This window comes from Lutzomyia longipalpis, chromosome 1, assembly GCF_024334085.1.
Source record: "Lutzomyia longipalpis isolate SR_M1_2022 chromosome 1, ASM2433408v1".
NCBI classification, from domain to species: Eukaryota; Metazoa; Arthropoda; class Insecta; order Diptera; family Psychodidae; genus Lutzomyia; species Lutzomyia longipalpis.
This window is the reverse complement of record NC_074707.1, coordinates 39,309,994-39,330,906: the sequence shown is the minus strand read 5'-3', so window position 1 is coordinate 39,330,906 and position 20,913 is coordinate 39,309,994. Positions and strand designations below refer to the sequence as shown.

At 32.6% G+C, this 20,913-nt stretch overlaps 1 protein-coding gene across 1 annotated transcript in view; it reads right to left on the bottom strand.

The window, feature by feature from the left end:
* LOC129787254 (RING finger protein 17) overlaps nucleotides 1-20,913 on the bottom strand; it is a 97,170-nt gene that overhangs the window by 6,457 nt on the left and 69,800 nt on the right. The window contains exons 6-10 of the mRNA XM_055822694.1: nucleotides 15,427-15,773; nucleotides 11,648-12,758; nucleotides 11,440-11,553; nucleotides 8,856-9,374; nucleotides 8,215-8,774 (exon numbers count right to left, since the gene is read on the bottom strand). Of these exons, the coding sequence (XP_055678669.1) occupies nucleotides 8,215-8,774; nucleotides 8,856-9,374; nucleotides 11,440-11,553; nucleotides 11,648-12,758; nucleotides 15,427-15,773 (2,651 nt within the window). The remainder of the gene's footprint in view (nucleotides 1-8,214; nucleotides 8,775-8,855; nucleotides 9,375-11,439; nucleotides 11,554-11,647; nucleotides 12,759-15,426; nucleotides 15,774-20,913) is intronic.

Genomic DNA, 20,913 nt, shown 5'->3' with positions numbered 1-20,913 from the left:
AACCTTCGATCTCTTTGAAAAAAATCTTTAGGTTTTCATTAGATATCATATCACAAACACTAATTGGTTCATTCTAAGAAAAATACTTTATATGTCACGCGTGTGGTACCTATCCCGAATAAAATATTTTAATTATGCTTTTATTTCTTTTAGAAATATTTTGATGATCATATAAATAGAAAGACAGATTAATACTTAATTCTAGTCTCAAAGTAACATTTGTGGAGGTGATAACAGGACCTTTATTATCAGTGGAATGGATTATTTTGTGAATATAACTGCGGAAAAAATTAATTCTGTCGAAGAATTATCAGGTGTGGTGCTACTTTAATTCCCTTTTTAATTAATTCTTTTAGAATTATTGATAAAATTTTACAAAATATCCAGATATTCGGACAAAAGGATGGCCAATGGTGGATTCAGGATGGTCAATGTTGAGTGCTATTGTTGCTTACAACTTGATCGTTCAATTAGGAGTGAAATTTATGAGAAAGTAAATATTAAGAAAAGTTAAAAAATTAAGAAATTTTAACTGTTTTTTGCCTTCTTTTAGTCGAAAGCCCTACAATTTAAAAGGTTTCATATTGTTTTACAACATATTTGTAATACTTTTGAATGCACATATATGTTCAGAGGCAATAATTTGTGCACTCAACTTAAAATATAACTTATATTGCAATGGAAGTACAAGAAATAATACTAATCTAATGGAAATTCGGGTAAATTTCCTTATAAAGAATTACTATTTTTCCTTTTGTAATTTCTAAAATATTGTCGATTTTAGCTTGTACGAGTCTTTTGGCTATTTCATATGGCTAAATATATTGAACTTTTAGACACAATGTTCATCATTTTCAAAAAGAAAGAACAAAATTTAAGTTTTCTCCACATTTATCATCACAGCACCATCGTATTCTTTGCATGGATTAATGTTAAATGGTTCCCAACAGGAGATAGTGAGTTTAATTCTTTTAGTTTAGTTTTTCTTTGAAAAATAAGTTTTACGTTCTTTAACCTTTGGAAATAATTTATTTTAGCCTATGCCGCGACAGTAGTGAACTCAGGTGTACATGTTCTAATGTACTCATATTACTGCCTAGCTTTACTAAATTTCAAAATAGCTAAATATATTTGGCTGAAAAAAAGTATAACTATTTTGCAATTGGTGAGTTCTTTACGGAAAATGAAGCAATATAAAAAAAGAGTTCTAATTTCTTTTTTTTACGTTTTTTGTTGTAGATTCAATTTAGTTGTGGAGTGGTTTTCCTTACATATGATATTATGACGAACTGCAATTATCATCGAAAATGGCTCAATTACGCCCATTTGTTCTACATGATAACTTTTCTAATTCTCTTCAGTCACTTCTATTTCAATGCTTATTCAAAAGGATCAAAACATAAGGCTAATAAGAAAATAGAATAAATTTTAAAAGGTTTTAAATTATTCAATGTAAACGTTGCAATTTAGCTTTAAAAATATGTTAACTAATTTATTTCGAGGTTCTTTTGATACCTAATTTGTTAAACATTGAAACTAGGGAAGGGAATTTAATAAAAAATGATAAAAAATGATTTTCTGAATAAATATAATGATTTTTACATTTTAAGTTTTTAGTGTCGTATAGAATTAAAACTATATAAATTGTACTTTACACTTTTTTATAAACTGATTAAAAAGCATCGTAATTTCCAGTAATTTAATGTTGTTAACATTTTTATTTCTTTCTTTTTACGGATAGATGTGTATCAAACTCCTGTTCCGGTCAATGTAATCTAAATCACATGTTGGCGGATTGGGACGCACTTACCGAGTTCTACCTAATACATCCCTGGCTCTAATTTTCCCATCTAAAAAATTTCGTATAAATAGAACTAAAGATCTATGCTGTTCCCTCAGTCAGTCTTTCGCAATCTTTAAAGTAACTAACTCTAATTTCTTTTAAAAATTGAAATGGAATATTTTGTGAATATTACTAAATATAATATTTTTGACGAAGATTTAGCTGGTTAGTTTGAATTTAATTTGATTGTTTATGAATTTGTGTAAAATATACTTTTTTTTTTGAAAATTGTCCTAGATGATAGAATAAAAGGATGGCCAATGGTGGACTCAATTTGGCATGTCTTTGCTGCTATTATTGCTTACAACCTAATCGTATATCACGGTGTGGAATTTATGAAGAAGTAAGTCCAAAATACATTGGAAAAAAAATTAACTTGTTCTTTTAAATTCGAGTTCTGTTTGTCCTTTCAGTCGAAAACCCTTCAAACTTAAAGGGCTCATTCTATTCTACAACATCTCTGTACTTCTATTAAATGCCTATACGGTTACGGAGACAATTCTGTGTATAACATCATTGAAGTACAATTTCTTTTGCAATGAAAATACAAGGAATAGTAGAGATCCAATAGAATTGCGGGTAAAAGAGATTATTATAATTTTACGGTTGAATTTAAGCTTTAAAGAGTAATTAAATCCTAAATGTTATTTTTTGTTTCAAAAAATATTATTTTATCGTTTTTTCAATGTCTTTAGTAAGTATTTAAAAAAAACTTTTAATTATTTGTGATAATATTTCAGTTTATACAAAGCTCCTGGATATTTTACATAACCAAGTATTATGAATTGTTGGACACGGTTTTTATGGTTTTAAAAAAAAAGGAAAGAAATCTCAGCTTTCTCCATATCTATCATCATAACACCATATTACTAGTTAGTTGGATTCACATTAAATGGTTCCCAACTGGAAATAGTGAGTAAAAAATTAAGAATAATCAATTAAATTTAATTTCTAAAATATTTCCTTTGATTTTTAGGCTATTTTGCAGTTATTATAAATGGCTCCGTCCACGTAATAATGTACCTCTACTATGGCCTATCCACTCTAGGACCTCAAGTAGCAAAATATCTCTGGTGGAAAAAATATTTAACTTTAATGCAATTGGTGAGTTTGAAAATAAAAAAAAATGTTAAAGCTCTTGAAACATTTTCAATCTTTTTTTTCAGATTCAATTTTCTTCCGCAATTTTTTTCCATTTTATCGGATTTATGATTAATTGCTCTTTCTACCCCGGATGGTTCTTAATTTTTGAATCAATATACGTTACAACATTCCTATATTTATTCACAATGTTCTATTTGAGAGCTTACAAAGGTGGAAAGAAAGAGAAACGCAGTGGTGATAAAATAGAATAAAAAAAGGGATTAATAGAGGAAAGATTCTAAAATTATATTCCAAAATAAAAACATTTTGTAGTTAATTGGTTGTGTTGTAAAATAATATATTTTTTCGTGAAAAATCTATTATTTTCAAAGAGAAAAGTTTTAATGCCTAAAAATCAACTTCCTACATTAGATAAAAAAACAAGAATTTAAGTATCTTGCTTAAGATTTACTACACTTGATTTTAACATTGAACTCTGTAAGGTTAGTCAATGTTACAAATCTAAGAGTTTGTTTATTATTCTTCTAATACCTATACTTAATGTAATTCTAAATTCATTAACTTTTTGTTAATTATTGTATAAAAACTTTTTTTTTAACTAATAAACATTGTTTTGACATAAATTCAATAAAATAAGCCGTAGGGGAGACCGGGGTAAAAATAGTCAATTTGCATAAATCCTTATCTGCAGGATTCCCCAAGGGCAAGAAAATTTCCTCGATAGGTCATTCTTATAGGAAATTCCCTGGCCTACAACTTTGTCTCAGACCACTTTTCTCTATCTCCACGGGAAATATGAGTTTTCGAGCTTTTCCTGAACCCTTCCGCTTCTGACTATTTTTAAACGCGGCGGGTGGTTGGCTAAATAAAGTCGGTCGAATTTTCCGACATTTCCAATGATTTTCCACCTGAGAGATTGATAGTAGTTGATAGCTAAACTTCTCACCTTTTGATCCGCGACAAGGAATTTCACTTTTATACGCACTAAAACAGAGAATTTTGCGATTTTCTCAAACACGCCATTTTGCAACAAATGAATAGAAAATATGCCAAAAATTTCGATCTCCCATATGATTTACATGGGATGACTAGATCTACCCCAAGGGGTATGTTTTGATTCAAAAAATTGTAGAGAAAAATCATTAAAAGTTAATGAAAAATACACCTTGGCAACGTTTTCTGCACTAACCCAGGTAGTGAGAAAAATTATCAGATTGGAAAATTGCTGGAGGAAAACTTCGGAAAACGCGTTTTTCTCAATACGCAAAAGTTTGGGAAATGGGCCAAAAATCTATTTTCATTTTTAACTCCTAAAGTACTGATCGGATAACCTCCAAATTACTGTCAAAAATTATAGGTTGGTAGGGCTTTGCACCCTAATTTTTTCCGATTTTTCCGATTTATATTTTGGGAGAAATTGGCATTTGAAAATTCCAAAATGACTATTTTTACCCCGGTCTCCCCTATTAGATATTTTTTTTTAATCAAGAGCAAAGTTTAATAAAACAGATTATATACTATGTTTGTTTATTGTTAATGTTGTTAATATTGTTGATGTTTAAGTTAAAAAAAAAAAGTTATGTTCAATCAAACAAACCGATTTATGGAAATCCCATTCAATGGAATTAATAGGTCTATTAAAATGTTGTGATCGTCACATTATTCAATCTTTTTAATTGTACAAAATATTATTCTGTTGTTCTTGGAACTGTAAAAATATACCTTTTGTTGCAAACTGTCGTGAGACCTCAATGAAAAAGAAAATATTTTCACAAATTATAACATATAATACGCATCTTGGGATTCTTGGGAAGACCAATGCATTTATGGAAAATTGTATAAAAAATGCGTCTGTTTGCGTACCTAATATTTGAAATAATTTTTTTTATGAGACTGAAGCTGGGCTCAAGAAAACAATATTTCCGAAGTTATAATAACCCTTGGGTTTTTTCCTAATTTTTATTCTCATTTGCAGGGTGCTTCTGAAAGTTTGCAACTTATTGAGCTTTGACTAAACTACAATGTAAAAACGGATTTTTTGCATTATATTCTTTTTTTTTTACAACCTCATGAAGAATACTTAGAAACTCTTTGGGAAGGTAAGAGGAAACAATGAATAAAAAAAGAATACGTTTTGTCCCTTAGAGGACATCCTGTAAGAATTCCTCGAACGTTGGGCACTTCAATAAATTAATTTGATGACTGTTTTCGTTAAAAGAAATTCCATTTTTTTTAAATAAATAAATCATGGATATTCCACCTGTAATGGACACCAATAATATCATGAGTGGGTGTTGTATATATAAAAGCACAATGAAACATTGGCTTTCCAGTTTTAATCCCGAGATTGAGTAAAGTGTTTCAAGAATTCGCGAACATGGATTATTTAGTGAATATTACTTCGGAAAAATTTAATTTTGTCGATGAATTATCAGGTGTGGTGCTACTTTAATTCCCTTTTTAATTAATTCTTTTAGAATTATATTAATAAAATTCTACAACATATCCAGATATTCGGACAAAAGGATGGCCAATGGTCGATTCAGGATGGACAATGTTGAGTGCTATTGTTGCTTACAATTTAATCATTCAATTTGGAAGGAAATTTATGGAAAAGTAAATATCAGAGTGAGAAAATTCATTACACAAGAAATTTTACCAGTTTTTCTTTTTTAAGCCGACAGCCCTACAATCCCCGAACTTTTGCTCTACTCTACAACACTTCTATAATTCTTCTCAATGCTTTTATCTTCATTGAGAGTGTAACATGTTCATTGAGTTTAAAATATAACTTATTCTGCAATGAAAGTGGGAGAAATAATAGAGATCCAATGGAAATTCGGGTAAAATTCAAACTTTTGTTAATTTCTAGATTTTTATCCCAAAAATATCATCAATTCGTGACGATGTTTCTCCAAAGCTTGATTATGCTTTAATAAATGATTTTCTTTAATAAAAGATAATTAAATACACTTTACTAATTAAGAATTTTTCAATTCTTTTAGTTAGCAAGAGCTTTTTGGTTATTCTACTTGGCAAAATACATCGAATTAATGGATACAATGTTCACAGTTGTGAAGAAGAATGAAAAGAATTTGAGTTTTCTCCACATTTATCATCACAGCAGTATTCTTTTCTTTATTTGGATCCACGTTAAATGGTTCCCAACTGGAAATAGTGAGTTTTGTAAATTAAATTTTTTTTTTCTCAATTTTCTCATTTCTTTATTTTCTTTTTTTCAAAATATTCTTTTTAGGCTACCTGTTGATGATTTTAAATTCAGGCGGACATGTTATTATGTACGCATACTACACGCAGTGTCTTCTAGGTCCGAAATTTGCCAAATATCTCTGGTGGAAGAAATACATCACCATCTTGCAAATTGTAAGAACTAACACTTAACAATTTTTTTTAAAGAAAAACATTCTTGAGTTTCTCTTTCTATTTTCAGATTCAATTCTATGTTGGCGTTAGTTTCTGCATTATTGGAATCATTGGAAATTGCAATTTTTACCCTAAATGGTATATTTTCGTTCAGCTCGCCTACGTTTTGTCTTTCTTATTTTTATTTAGTAAATTCTTCTTTAAGGCATATGAAAATAAGTCTAAAAATCAAAAGCTCAGTCAGAAGATGGAATAAGTTGTTAAAATAGCACAAAAAGGGGGTTTATCTGGACGAAATTATTCGTATCTTCGGAAATATACGGATTATTCGCCAAGGAAAGTCAAATATAAGGAAAAGCTTAAAAATATAAATTCTAGCATAAAAACACTTAAATTAAACCAAAAAGTAATAAATTCAAGCGGAAGGGTTCTAAACTCTAGCCAAAAAATAGTAAATTCGACAAAAAAAAAAGAATAAATTTAAGACGATAAATATTTGGCTTTCAGTCCCAAAACTGCACAGGTTAAGGAGCAAAACTATAAAAGAAATCATTAAGACCTAATGAAAGGACTGAATTCTAGCCGAAAAGTAGCAAATTAATGCTAAAAAGAAATAAATTCAACCTAAGAAAGACTAAACTGTTAATTAAAACGTTTTTGAATTTTTTTTTGGTTTTGCGTTTTTCCGTTCTTAGCAAAAGATGTTCATAATTGAAGTCAAATATTTAGATCTTCGGAAATATTCGGTTGATTCGCTTAAAAAACCAAATTATTCGCCAAATAAAGACCCCTTGAGAAAAAAAAAGCTGTAAAAATATCTTATTTTGATTGCAAGAAAACAGGAATTATACATAAAAAAAAAAGAATTATAAGAAGTGAAATTATTAATAAAATTTCAAATCTTGTTTATGCAAAAGGTTCTGTTTAAATTATTTTTTGTTAACACCAAAAGGAAAGGTCAGAATTCTCTGGGCATGAGTTCTCTAAGAGTGAAAAACTCCCGTGATAAACTCCTCACGGAAAAAAATAAATAGCCAAGGTAGACACAAAAAATATTTCTCCCAGCTATTTGGCGTTAGAATATAATAATGTCCAGGGTAGAAATGAATTATGTCTCTCCCAGACATTTGAAATTTCTAGCTCAGAAATTTTAGAGAAAAATCAAAACATTCAAAAATTAGGTTATGGGATGGTGTTGTTGACTTTCACTGAAGAAGTGAAATTTTCCTGTGGACCAATTTACATTAAAATCTCATGATTTGTCGGAAAATCTCACAGTTTTCCCAGTGATTTATGAAAATGACCATGTTATGTGAGTATTATGCATGTTCTGTTCATGGTGGTTCCTTCCGTGGATTCATTCCCATTGTTTCTCAGATTCGCGACGATTTCAATGACCTTCTCGCGTAATTTCTTAAGATTTTCCTGGACATTTTCAATCAGCTTGCTCTCCTAGGAGTTACTGAAGGTTCTCCTGAGTGCTAAGTCCATGTGAAAAATGACAAAATTTGTGAGGCAGTTAAAATTCTTTTTGGCCGAGAATAGAGCTCTAAGTGGTTCACATACAAATTATACGTGGTAGAGACATATAAGAATTTCTGGCTCAGACATTTGTCAATAACTGTACCGTACAACTTATTTTTTTCCGTGCTGAAGGCTATAGCGCTTTAAAACGGGAGTTTATCACGGATGCATTTTTTTATTAGATGACACGCTTACGTGAAGTTTTCATCACTTTTTCCCCGCAAAAAGCCTTCGGGAGTTTATCACGAGAGTTTTTCACTCTTAGAGAATACAGCCCTTGGAGTCTCTCCTTTTATCTTTCTATCCCCATAACATTCCCCTAAGAGGCAATCAAATAAAAAAAGTATAAATAAACTCACCCTTCAAACTTCTTCGAGTTGCAGTAGCTCTTGAACTTATCAATTGCCGACGATGGCCACACTTTGCTCCCCGCTGTGGGTGCAATGTGCGACAAATGGCACAGAAAGGCCGCAAAGAAGGTAGCTTTTAGTTTTTCAGATGGAACTGGAGCAGTGAGCTCCTTTTTCACGCGCACTTGAACACCTGCATCCACGAGGAAGACATCATACATCCCAGATGATTCATCGATATCCTTAACAATTGCCCTACGCCACTCACAAACCGGATCATCGGGCAACTCTACCCTTACGCAGCACATATCATCAATTTGCCAATCCTGTGGCAACAATGGTGCCTCACTTTTGGCCATTAGATTCTGAATTCTTCGCTGAACTTGATCAACTAGTGTCATGTTGTGCTTGAAGATCACATAAAATTCTCCTGGATTGATTATGTTGAGAATTTTGGAATTGATACGGAATGATCGCTTTGTGTCCTTCGATGTTGATGGAATGGAAATTTTTGTGGCATTTACCGGATCATCATCGGTCAATTCTTCAATGTCTTTGTAAAATTCAACCTTTAATGTTTGCCAGAAAAAAAAGTATTTTGTGAATATTTTTTTTGTGATTAAAATTAACAAAGAAAAAGATCAATTTACCTGAACACTCTCAGTCCCAGTGGATGTTGCAAATTCCAATTGAACAAGTTGAGCATTTATGGAAATATTCTTATCCTTTCGCACACTGTAGAGTGTCACGTTGAAGGTGTTGCGCTTTGAGGTGTGGGTGCTGTGTACAAAGAGCTCCAAATTATCGCTATTTGTCAATGCACAGAAGGTCTCAAGTGCTTCACGGGGCCACTGGTAGTCGTTCTGTTCGCACGGAGCCACGTGGGCGAGGGAACAAGCAATGACCCCCTTGGAGAGCTTCATGAAATCACTGTGAAGTGTACGGAGACTCCTCAAATGCACCGTGATCACCGTCCCAACGTCCACCAATCTCACTTCCACCTGCAGCGGTCCCTTCACACTCGTCACCTCCCCACGGTGCCAATGACCATTGTGATTAATCGCCACGGGCATCTTATTTTCCGGACTGTAAATTCGCTGCTCCTGTCGATCGTTGTAATACTTATCCATTGCGTACATTTGCTCCTCATACATTGGGACATCCATTGCCTACACGCGAATGACATGAAACATCACAAAAAGATCATTAATCGTGCCAAGTAAGAATCTCAATCACGATTTTTGCAAAATTCTCAATGTATTTTGCTTTGCTTTATTAACATCGTTGCATTAGCAAACACAATTCGACATTTTCAAGGTAAAGATTGAGTCAAAAATTTCCGCCATTCCATTTTACATATCAGAATCTCTATCGTGGATCATTCTTGATGACTTTGGCATCATTAAATCTTTATTTTTTCCCCGACATCATGCAATAAAACAATCTGAATAATTTTCTCTTGACACGCGGAATTTTTTGGACGAATGCCTCGTCGTGTCTATTAAAAATCACGAAATAATTTTATTAGTCATTTGATCTTTGAAACAAGACACACAAACACACCTCTCTTTGGTTCTCTGCGCAGCCACACGCAAAATTTTCATCACCAAAAGATTCGATAATAAATGCAGTATTTCATGCATTTTATTTTCTTTGGATAGAGGAGAAAGTTTATACAAGGATGAGAGTTGAGGGGCAAAATTATAAGAGATTTTCAATCTTTTAACTTTAAGTCTTTCTTATTCATTTGTTCTTTATGAAAGTGAAAAAATCCTGCTAGAAATGAAGGTGAAAATAAAAAAATTATTAAATGAGTTTGAAAAAATTGTTTTTGATTTTCTCCCGCAGTCTGACTTCAAAATTGCCCAGAAAAATTAATTTTCAATCAAAATTCTTGAAATTTCGCGTAAAAACTGTTGGAACCGTAACAAAAGTTCTTAAACTTTTGCTTAACCCTTTCGTGTTTGAGTGGAACAATGAAACATGCCCTACTTTTATCGTAATATTTATCTTATGGATGCTCTCAGAAAACATTTCTCAATCAGAACGTCTTCTTTATCCTAATTTAGGTAAAATTTGGGAAAATAAAATGTTTCACGTTTGTATCACGTATGACCCAATTAGAAGCAAAAGGGTTAAATCGAATCCTTTTAGTTTTTGTAAAAATAAAAACTTTTAATGTCATTTTTGAAGGATTCAAAGTCAGTTAACAAAGTAAAATTGCCGAGCGTGCTAAATGTAACTTAATGGGGTAGATTCTGCTACAATTCTTTTCTTTTCTTTCCTTACACTTCGTCAGTTATAAAATTTTTAGTATTCTGGGAAAAATCTTATAAAATTTTGACATTTTATTTCTTTCTTTAAACAGGTTTCTGAAAGAAAATTACTTTTCCATCACCTTTTTGATTTGTAAGAAATTGTTCTCATGCAGTATAATTCTTGAATCTTATGTATTTCTTTAAATGTTGTAAGCTTTGAGGAAGAACTCATACAGTCCGAAACGTCGGCAAGAATAAAAACTAATGAGCCTAAAAACGTCCAAAAATCCGTCTTCTTATTTTCTTGAATTATTTTGTTTCCAGGGCTCTTTAAAGGTCTTTCTGATTATTCTCTGAGACAACTAATTCTTTGTTTTTCTTTTAGAGAACGGCAAGAGAACAATTTAAAAACTTCATCTGTTAAAATCTTAAAACACATTTTTAAGATTTTAGAAGGGAAAAGAAAAGATTTTTATCAGAATCAACCCCAATGATTCATTTTCTAACTAAGAATTTCTCAAAAGTAATGAATTTGAACTGATTTTACTTTACCAAAAGAACATAAGAGACCCAACTTGCTTAATCCGTTATCATTTAAGAATTTAAAGCGTTCAAATTTCTTAAAATTAGCACAAATATTAAAATATGAAAAAAAATGTCTTTTTTGAAAAAAAATCACGGAATGAATGGAATGTATGATGATAAATTATAATCAATCTCCTAATTTATTCTTCTTCACCCCTTGTCCGTGAAGATTTCAGGAATTTCTTTTGCATTTTCGCGCGAGAGCTAAATGTAATTTCTCTTCGAATAAAGTGGCACTACGAGTGTTTTATATCTTCTACGTGATTTAAGTATGATACCTCAATGTAATATATCTCTCTGTCTCACTCTCTATGCCAATGATAAAGCGTGGTAATCTGTTTGATTTGTTTGAATTCACATATATAGATATAGTTGATACATAATAACTCACCTTCATTACATAAAAGTCCAACGGTGAGACAACATGGATGACTTTGGGTGCAAAATATCCACCCACTGCGATAGTTTGTGAGTAGAATTTTGGACTTGTGGTGTGGGCTGCATTCTATATTGTTTTGATAGGGAGAAAGGTAAAAGTGAGGAGGTACTTTCATTACGGGGTCAATGAGGAAGTGAATTGCTGCATGAACAATACTTACAATGTACTTATTGAGCTCCGAGATGAGTTTGAGCATTTGTGGATCATTTGTGGGTATATGGCGTGCCAGATTGACTTTGACGAGTGTCTCACGAATTGAGATTGGTGTGAGATTCTTCATTACAATCAAATCCACCACATGAGCATCCCCCTCCATTCCCATTGTCATCTTAGTCACTGAATCCGACAGAATTAGCTCAGAGAGCAAACAATTTGCCTCATCTGTCCATTGCCCCTTCTTCGGATGAATATTGTACAACGTACACTGTGTCGCCCCACGTGGTTGATTCTTCAGCTCATCCGGACACGTACGTAGGAGACTCTTGGTCACTTTGCGCAAATTCCCAAAGTCAATTAGTTGCACCTCATACAACTTCTCCTTGACATAGTGATGCTTCAACTCACACCGGTACCATCGTTCACGACCATCCGACGTATCCTTCATCAGGTACATCTCATTGGCAACAATTTCCTCCGCCTTAACCCCTTCGTTCGCCATATTGGCACACATCTCGAAAAAATATGCCGTACTCGAAGCAAATGTGAGATTCTGAATGTAAATCTCCTGTGGATTCTTTATATGACTCACATTCACCGATTCCGATTGAATACTCTTCAAAAGCGATATCTTAGGGAAAAGCGTCGTCCCCTTCCGCGAATGCCTCTCACCACTTGATTCGCGGGATTTCTCACGGTGTGATAATTTTCGATGCTTTCGCACCTTTGGCTCATCAACATCCATGAGTTCCATTGATTTCGGTCGTGATGAATCACGCGATGACCCGGTAAGTTCTGCCTCAGACTGGGCCTTTCGACCCGAAAGCCTCTCCTTATTCTTATGCCGGAATTCTCGGTGTTCTCCGTACTCTCGGCTGTGCTCTCGTGACAATGACTCACGGTGCTCACAGTGCTCACGCAGCTCACGAAGCTGTCTGTGCTCTCGGAGGGGGTCACGAAAAAGCTGTTTGGACATTTCGGGTTGGGCCGTACTTCGCTGATAGTGCGGTGGCGATGAAATACTCTGACACGGCTTGAGGAACATTGAAATACCCTCATCCCACTTTAGGGCATACCCATCGGCCAAATTAACCGGTACCGGGGGCTTTTGGAATCTAATTCAAAAAGGAAATGATTTTTTTTTTGAAGTACTAACAAGGATTTTCTTTTCTTTTAATGTTGGAAACCTTGTTTTGAAGAAAACGAAAAAAAGTGGGAATTTTTTACTTGTGAAACGTTTTTACAATAAAGAACAATTAATTAGGGGTTGGTAGCCTAAAGTTCAGATTCATGTAATAAAGTTAAGGATCCGAAATGAGAGATCAAATTCTACAAAATCTTCTCACTCAATGAATTTCTAAATATTTTACAAAAACTCCAAACACGATAAGAAAATTCCAAACACGTTAAGACTTCTAATACTAAAAATATTACAATTTACTGTTAAAATAATGACAAAAACTCTCTCAAAAAAAAAATACAATTAGTCGATTTTTCATTTATGATTGAGTTATTCGTAATTATTTACGGTTCTTCTACATTTAATTGCTTCCGCATTTCCACAAACATCTCATTTTTCGCCAATTTAGTCTCATTACCAGACAATTATAAAAAGTTTATTAATAAAAATACTTTTTTAGAAGTAAGAAATAGCGTAAAATCCTCAATAAAAACTTTTAAATGCCAAAACGAGCTTTGTTTTTATTCTAAACAATTTAATGCAATAGCTGGCAGGTATTTTAAGTATCAACAACATTTCTCGCCTTAGTAGCTTCCTTAATTGTGAAGTGTGAACAACTCTTAAAAGTTTCTTTAAAAATGGATTTTTTACTAAATATTGTACAAAGTTTTAAAAATTTAGACAAAATATCAGGTTTGTGGTTTACCTGTAAAACGACATGGATTTTTTTTAAATAGGTAATAAAATAAAATAAATTTAGATGAAAGAACCAAAGGATTGCCAATGGTGGATTCAGCATCGAAAGTGCTCCTTGTTATTGCTCTTTACTTCATAATTGTAAACGTTGGCATGAAATTAATGAAAAAGTGTGTATTCGTGTTTAGAGTCTTTTGAAAATTTTCTTATTTCCTAAAAAATTTTTTTTTACACAGCCGAAAACCTTATAACGTCAAGAGCCTAATTTTTCTCTACAACACTTTGATAATCGTTTTAAATGCCTACATATTTGTGGAAGCTTTAATTTGCACAATTCGACTAAATTATAATTTATTGTGTAATGAAAACACGGGAAATAATAGGGATCCACTGGAAATGCGGGTAAATGAAAAAAATTGAATAAAAAGCCCCCACAATAACCGAATTATTAACTAACTATTCTGTAAAATTTTTCAGTTTGTCAGAGTTTCATTCCTATTCTACATGGCAAAGTATTTGGCACTTTTTGACAGTTTTTTTGTAATTCTGCTAAAGAGGTATGAAAGTTTCGGCTATTTTAACGTATTTCTTCATACCTATCATCATAGTTCTATTGTTTTCTTCTATTGGATCCATATAAAATGGTTCCCAACTGGAAATAGTAAGATACAAAACTAGCTTCAAATGTACTTAAAAGTGATTTCTTTCCTAATAAATTTATCGTTTCTTTTTTTCAGCATACATTCCAATACTTTTAAATTCTCCTATTCATGTAATAGCTTTCCTCTACTACAATTTAGTGATACTTTGGCCATCAATTACGAAACGAGTGTGGATTAAAAGAAGCATAACAACATTGCAAATTGTGAGAAAAAAATATTTTTAAAAATATTGAGACGATTTTTAAAGAATTCTTCCTTTCTTTCAGATTCAATTCTTAATTGGAACTGCTCAAAACTTTATAACACTCAATATAAACTGTACGTTCTATCCAAGATGGTTAATTATCGTTGAATTCATCTATGGATGTACGTTTATTTTACTTTTCCTTAACCATTATAGACTTTTGTACGTTAAAAAGAAACGGGAATGAAAATAGTGTGGATAAAAAAAGAAAACAAAACATACAAGTAAATACAATTAAAGCAATTAAAACTTAATTCTTAAAGTTAAACTTGGAAAAAAATTAATGGCCCTAGACTAGTTTTAACAGTTTTTTTTCTTTACCGGATTTATGTCTGGTTTTACGTAGATACGATCAAAGAACTATCAAAACAACAAAAAAATTAAAATTTATTTCTATAATTTTTTTTACGTGTTATGCTCATTAGTTAATCAAAGCGGTTCAGTAGGTCAGTAGTAAAGGCTCTGATTAGATTTAATAAAAATATTGAGTTAAGCGGAATCCTTTTAGTCCTAAAAATTCTTGCTTTTCTTAAAGCTTTTGCTTTGCTTTGACGTCAAGACACTCGTAAAAAAATAGTTTAATTGTATTAATTACTACGCCTACATAAAAATAATAAGAATTATCGTAGCTTTTACAATTCATTAATAATGTGTCAGTCACTTTATAAGGATGCAATTTAATGTGTAAATAAAATAAATTGAATAGATTTATTGTTGATAAAATCAAAGAGAGATTTTAATCATCACACTGCATTTCATTAAAATGTGTTAACAGCGTTTCTCTCGCATGAAGATCCCCCAATGCGAAATCTCACACACTTTATATCCAACCATTTACCATAAAGTCTCTGTGCATGATGAAGAGCCCGCACTTTTGAGTGTCATCAAATTGTGAGTGTGGCGTTTTGAAATGCACACAACACCAAAAAATTTTCCACTTAAAAGCATATTTCACACATTGAGAAAAGAAAGAAAATAATTTTAAGGGGGGATGGACTTACGTAAATGGATTATGTGGTGATTGGCAAACATTCAAATCACACGGCATCTCCTTTGCAAATGAACTGATGTCTCGCAGGAGGGACTCCAAATCCAAATTGTACGGTGTATTGCGTGAGTAGTAGGTGACTTTCTCCATATTCGTCTCAATTTGATCCTGATTTGCTTTGAGATTCTCCTGCATTGCTTGAATCTTCACGAGATTCTCACCAAAACGATCCTTCACTCTCTTCACAAGTTGCGACTCAACAAGCTGAAGGGAGCCATGTAGCCCGATAAAATGCTGCGAAATCTCTTCAATCATTTGTTGTGCATATAACTTTTCCTTCTGCAATGCAGCTTTGCACGTCTAAAAGGATTAAAGGGAGAAGTAAAAGGAATAAAAATTAAGTCAATCATAACGCGTCCAGTTATTAAAGTTGGTATACCACAACGCGGATGGGTCAGTCTATGCGTTGTAATTTAATTTTTAAGTAGTATTAGTAGGCAAAGTTGATTTTTTTTATGAAATTCATCAATTCGAAAGACAAAAATGGTTATATCTCAAGTTCTATTGCACATACAGAAATTTCTTGACTAGTTTTGGAAAGGTATTGAAATAAGCTATAATCTGACATATGTATATTTCGATACATTTCAAGGTCACCTCCAGAACACAAAATTGCGGATTTTTGTTCTACCAAAACAGTTTTTAGCTGTGATTCTTTCGAAGAAAAGAATAGCACAGCTTCTGTGTACCACCTAAAATGCAATGTTTTTGGACTTTTTGTCCTCAAGGAATGGTTTTAGAGGTTTCTGATGTTCCAGAAAGTTGTAGAGAATTGCAAAACCTTTAATTTGATACCAAATTGAGCAAAATCGGACAATCCGTTCAAGAGATATAACTCTTAGAACTTTTAAAATTCAAGAATTTTTCAAATGGCTATATCTTCCAAACGGCGACATAGAATTTCTTCATTTTTGGACTGATCAAAGATATTGAGTCAGGCTACAACATATCAAAATTTAAAGGAAAACGATAACAGATGTTGGGAGATATAGCCCCTTAAAGTTAGGCAATTTTTGTTTTTGTTTTTAGCGCCTCTTGCGGCCATTTTTGGAACTTGGAATGTTCTAGACAGTTGTAGGGCTTCTCAATACCTTTCATTTGATACCAAGATGGTCAAAATCGGTCAAGCCGTTCTCGAGTTATATCGAAAAAACACTTTTTGCTTTAGGCCGCCATATTTGCTAAACCGCTTGACCGATTTTCAAGTATGATTTGTTGATGAAAACATCTCACTAAGCTCTACAACATACAAAAATTTCAGATCTCTAGCTTTAAGGGAACTGATCGACGGTATTTCAAAATGGCGGACGGCGGCCATCTTGGATTTTGAAAATGCGAAAAAATGAAATTTTACACCCACATTTCTATAGAAAACTTCAAACCGGAAGTCTCTATCGGTTACCACTCTTGAGTTATAAGGCAAAATGTGGAGTCCGGGCCGGCAGGCCGGCCGGATCAAAAATTTTCCACCACCATTTTCGTAATGTGGGATGTCTAAAACGTGCTCATACCAAGTTTGAGCCCGATCTGAGGGGGTCGGTTTTTCCGACGATTACAATACTTGGTATGCCACGATTGTGGTATACCAACTAATTAGCTTCCTTGGTGGTCTATCTCACAACACCGCATGGATTTATGTGGCTTTTCTTTTGCATTATTTGTTATTTAATTTTTAAATAAAATCTAACAACTCACAGTACTTTACTGTATTAGTAGAGACATACATTATTATAATTATTTCAATCACATTTGAAAAGACATCTCACAAGCAATTGGAGTCATGTTGAGCTAAGCAGAAAGATAATTTGCTAAAATTATTTAAGGAATCATAAACCACACAATATATCAAATTGCGTGTTTGGCTATACACCAACATAGTCTCTCCCTCTTTCAACTGCACAACAAATCGCGTACAAATCCACCCAGCAAGAGAACTCCTCTATATAGAGACAAGAAGACTTGTGAGCTAATTCCAAACGATACAATCTCGCAAAAATCATTTTCATTTTGCGGTTTTTCTATCCAAAGGAATAATAATTCAAGTTGTCACAATTATTTTCCAACAAATTATCTTTTACAATATTAGAATTGTAATTAATTGAAAGCGATCGTGCGACAGAATCCAAAGTCAAATTGCATTGATTTGTGGATCAATCGGCAACATGATCGTATGGAAGATCAAAAAGCAAAATGAATCATTATGAGAAAGAAGGTAAAAGGTATACATGCGATCATCATAGCGTATCTGAGAGAGTTATAGAGACACAAGATCACACTCCTTGCGTCATAATCAATGGGTAAAGTGTTGTTGTGCAGAGAATGTTCACGTCGTTGATCTCCACACGTCACACTACATTTTTCAGGGAATCAATCACATCCATATAATACGATCGCAACCCTTCATTTAACTTGCAAAATCTCAATTAATTCACACGCATTTTATCGCACACACCAACTAAAGCCAAGTGGGTGAAATTACAACCAGCAATTCACATTATAATACTAATAAAAATGTTATCTAATTATAAACTCCACTCTGGATTGAAAATTGAGAATGCAATGTGTATATACTTTCCACATTGGACATGACTTTATTTAGTCAAAATTACTCAATAATTATCTTCTTCTGAGATTAATTGAAAAGTCTCGTATCTACGCATGAGATAATAACCATTGAAAAAATCTTAAATTTGAGAAATTCTCTTCGCTAGACGCTAAGAGTTAATGCAATTTTCCGACATTAAAAAAGAAATCCGTGAGAATTTAATTGGCTTCCAATAAATTAGTACGCCCATCAAAATACGTGATAAAAGTTCAATAAAATTCGTTGTAGAAACATATGCTTAAAATTGATCTTGTAGTTATTTGTCTTTGTCAGACTTGTCTATATGGGGAATTATTGTTTTGACAAAGACTTTGGGTGTTTATGTAAGTAAATAAATGTTATTCTATAGAATAATATTGTTCGACACCAACAAAATAATTGTTTTGCTTTCAACAATAAATTTCTTACAACTCCTTAATACATGTGTAGAGTCATTTAAATGTTGTTGCTAAAAATTTTTGTTGTTGACGATAAATTGTTGGTGTTTAAAATTCTTGTTAACCCTTGGAATGCGGAGCGGGGTCGTTGAACGACCCCAGCGCTATATTTCGTGTTATATCTCCATAAATATAAAAGATACCATTCCCATCTTTTGGAAATAAGTTCTTTGGTTATCTGAGGAGGTTGTGTAAAAATTTCAGCTCAATCCGACTACCACAAGAAAAGTTATTAAGGAAAATGTAGAAGAAGGGAATTCAAAAATTGATGTAACGGCCATGCTGCGGAAAATTTTTTAGAATGAAGTTAGTCACATCATAAATCATATGGTTGAAGGGGGTTGAAGGGTTGTGTTTACTTTTTCATTTTACCTTCTCAGTGTCAGAATTATCGCGAATAAGTGACATAAACAACATAAAACATAATTAAAAGCATATAAATGTGCAAAACAATAAAGAATATTCGAGAAATATTGCCATTTATCACGGTGCGGGAAGTGAGGGGAATGTGGGGAAATAGTGAAAAAAATAGTGGTTGCGGTCAACTTCGTGGCAAATTTCTCACGAAGAAAGCGTGAAAAATGAGTGAAAAATGTTTTTCCCTAATATCTTCTTCTGCGTGTTTCCGGGTGGCGAATTTGTGATGCAAGGGGCAAGAGGACTATATAAGGAATCTATAGGCACTAACCCGACAACTCCAGGTTGTATAATTTGGGAGAAAATTGGCCTTCTTTTTGGGGTCGTTCAACGACCCCACCTTCGCATTCTACGTAACTACCAAGGCCTCCGCATTCCAAAGGTTAAGAATATTTATTATTATGTAAATGTCTGATTTTCGGGGAAAGAATTACTAGCTCTAAATTCCCTAAAATAATACTTTTCCGCAAATGTTCCGTCGATGATTTTTATTGGTTATTTTAATGCTCTTAATGTATGACAAAAAATGTTCACTCACAACAGAATACACCGTTAGAAAAACTTCAGTTAAAAACTGAATAATAAATTTTATGGAAGATAATTGACAATTTTATTCAATGAGAGAGTATTTTGAATAATTCAATAGGTGAAAGAACTTTGACAAAAAAATATTTTGACCGAATCATTATTATTTTATTTATTCCACCAATGTTTTTCGGGTTTTTAGAGCAATTTTTGTGTTAGAACCGTTTCTATAACAATTTAAATTGGATAAATTTTTTCACTGAATAACAACTGTTTTATTCCGTTATTTGAACGGAATTTCGACAATTATGACCATTTCAAAAAACTTTTTATCATTTCATTGAATAGTTCTGTAATTTTCGCTCATTAAATCGGTTATATTAACTGATATATTCTGTTAAAATGTCTTTTTGCTGATCACTTCAGCTATCTTAATCTTAATAATTTTTATTTTAATTTAAGAGTAAAGAAGGTAAGTAAAATATTTTACTTATTATTTCCAGTAAATTTCAGCTTTTTGCTTTATTTTATTTAAAATAAAAAAGCTTAGACTAAATTCATAATTTTGTATGTCTTAACATAAAATACAAAAGTCAAATAAAAACAAGACAAAACAAAATGAGATATTTCTTTATCATTCCTTGGAAATATTTCACTCAAGCAAAGAAATCATCATGAAATAGATTACCTTACGGCGTCATAGTGTGTAATTTGTCAATGTAATTAGATTTTAAGATGTTTCTAAAGTAAGTGCACACCTGACAAAATACAATTTTAATTACTCTTCCCCGTCATTTCTTTATAGGATAATTTTAATGCGGAATTTTTGAAAGATAATTGTCCCCATTGAGGAATACAATTAATCATCTTGCAATGCTTGGCAAAAGTTTCAAAAGCTTCGTCATCGCGGTGAAAAATCGAATTTATCGTGTCTGTGGATTTTTCACATTTCCAAGCCATATGTAATATGGAAAACTCTCCATATTGACTACCATATATACCTGCAGAATGAAATAGGAATATTTTGAGGTGTGATTAATTAAAAAGACATCGTTCCAGATGCATAACTAAATGGAGGATGTGGCGCGACTTCAAATGGAATTCATCACTAACAGCAAGTAATTAGTGTCTCCACTATATATGCCATTTGTGCAATATAAGTTGATATGAGTCGCAAAAATTCTCCTGAAAATCAACATTTTTCTCTCTCTCACTATGAAAAGGAGATTTTGACAGAATTGAGACGTTGATGGTGTTGTGATTATTAATCATTTTCAATCCCAAAGAGGACTTGCAAGAGTTTCTGAAGCATTTAGCGCGCACTCTTTCAAATATTATCGCACAACGAGATGTTTTCAGCGCGACAGTCTCTTAACTTACCGCTGAGATAACATTTTCGCATTTTGTGCTTTTGATCACTATGTATGTATATAACTACTTGCATCTCACATTGCAC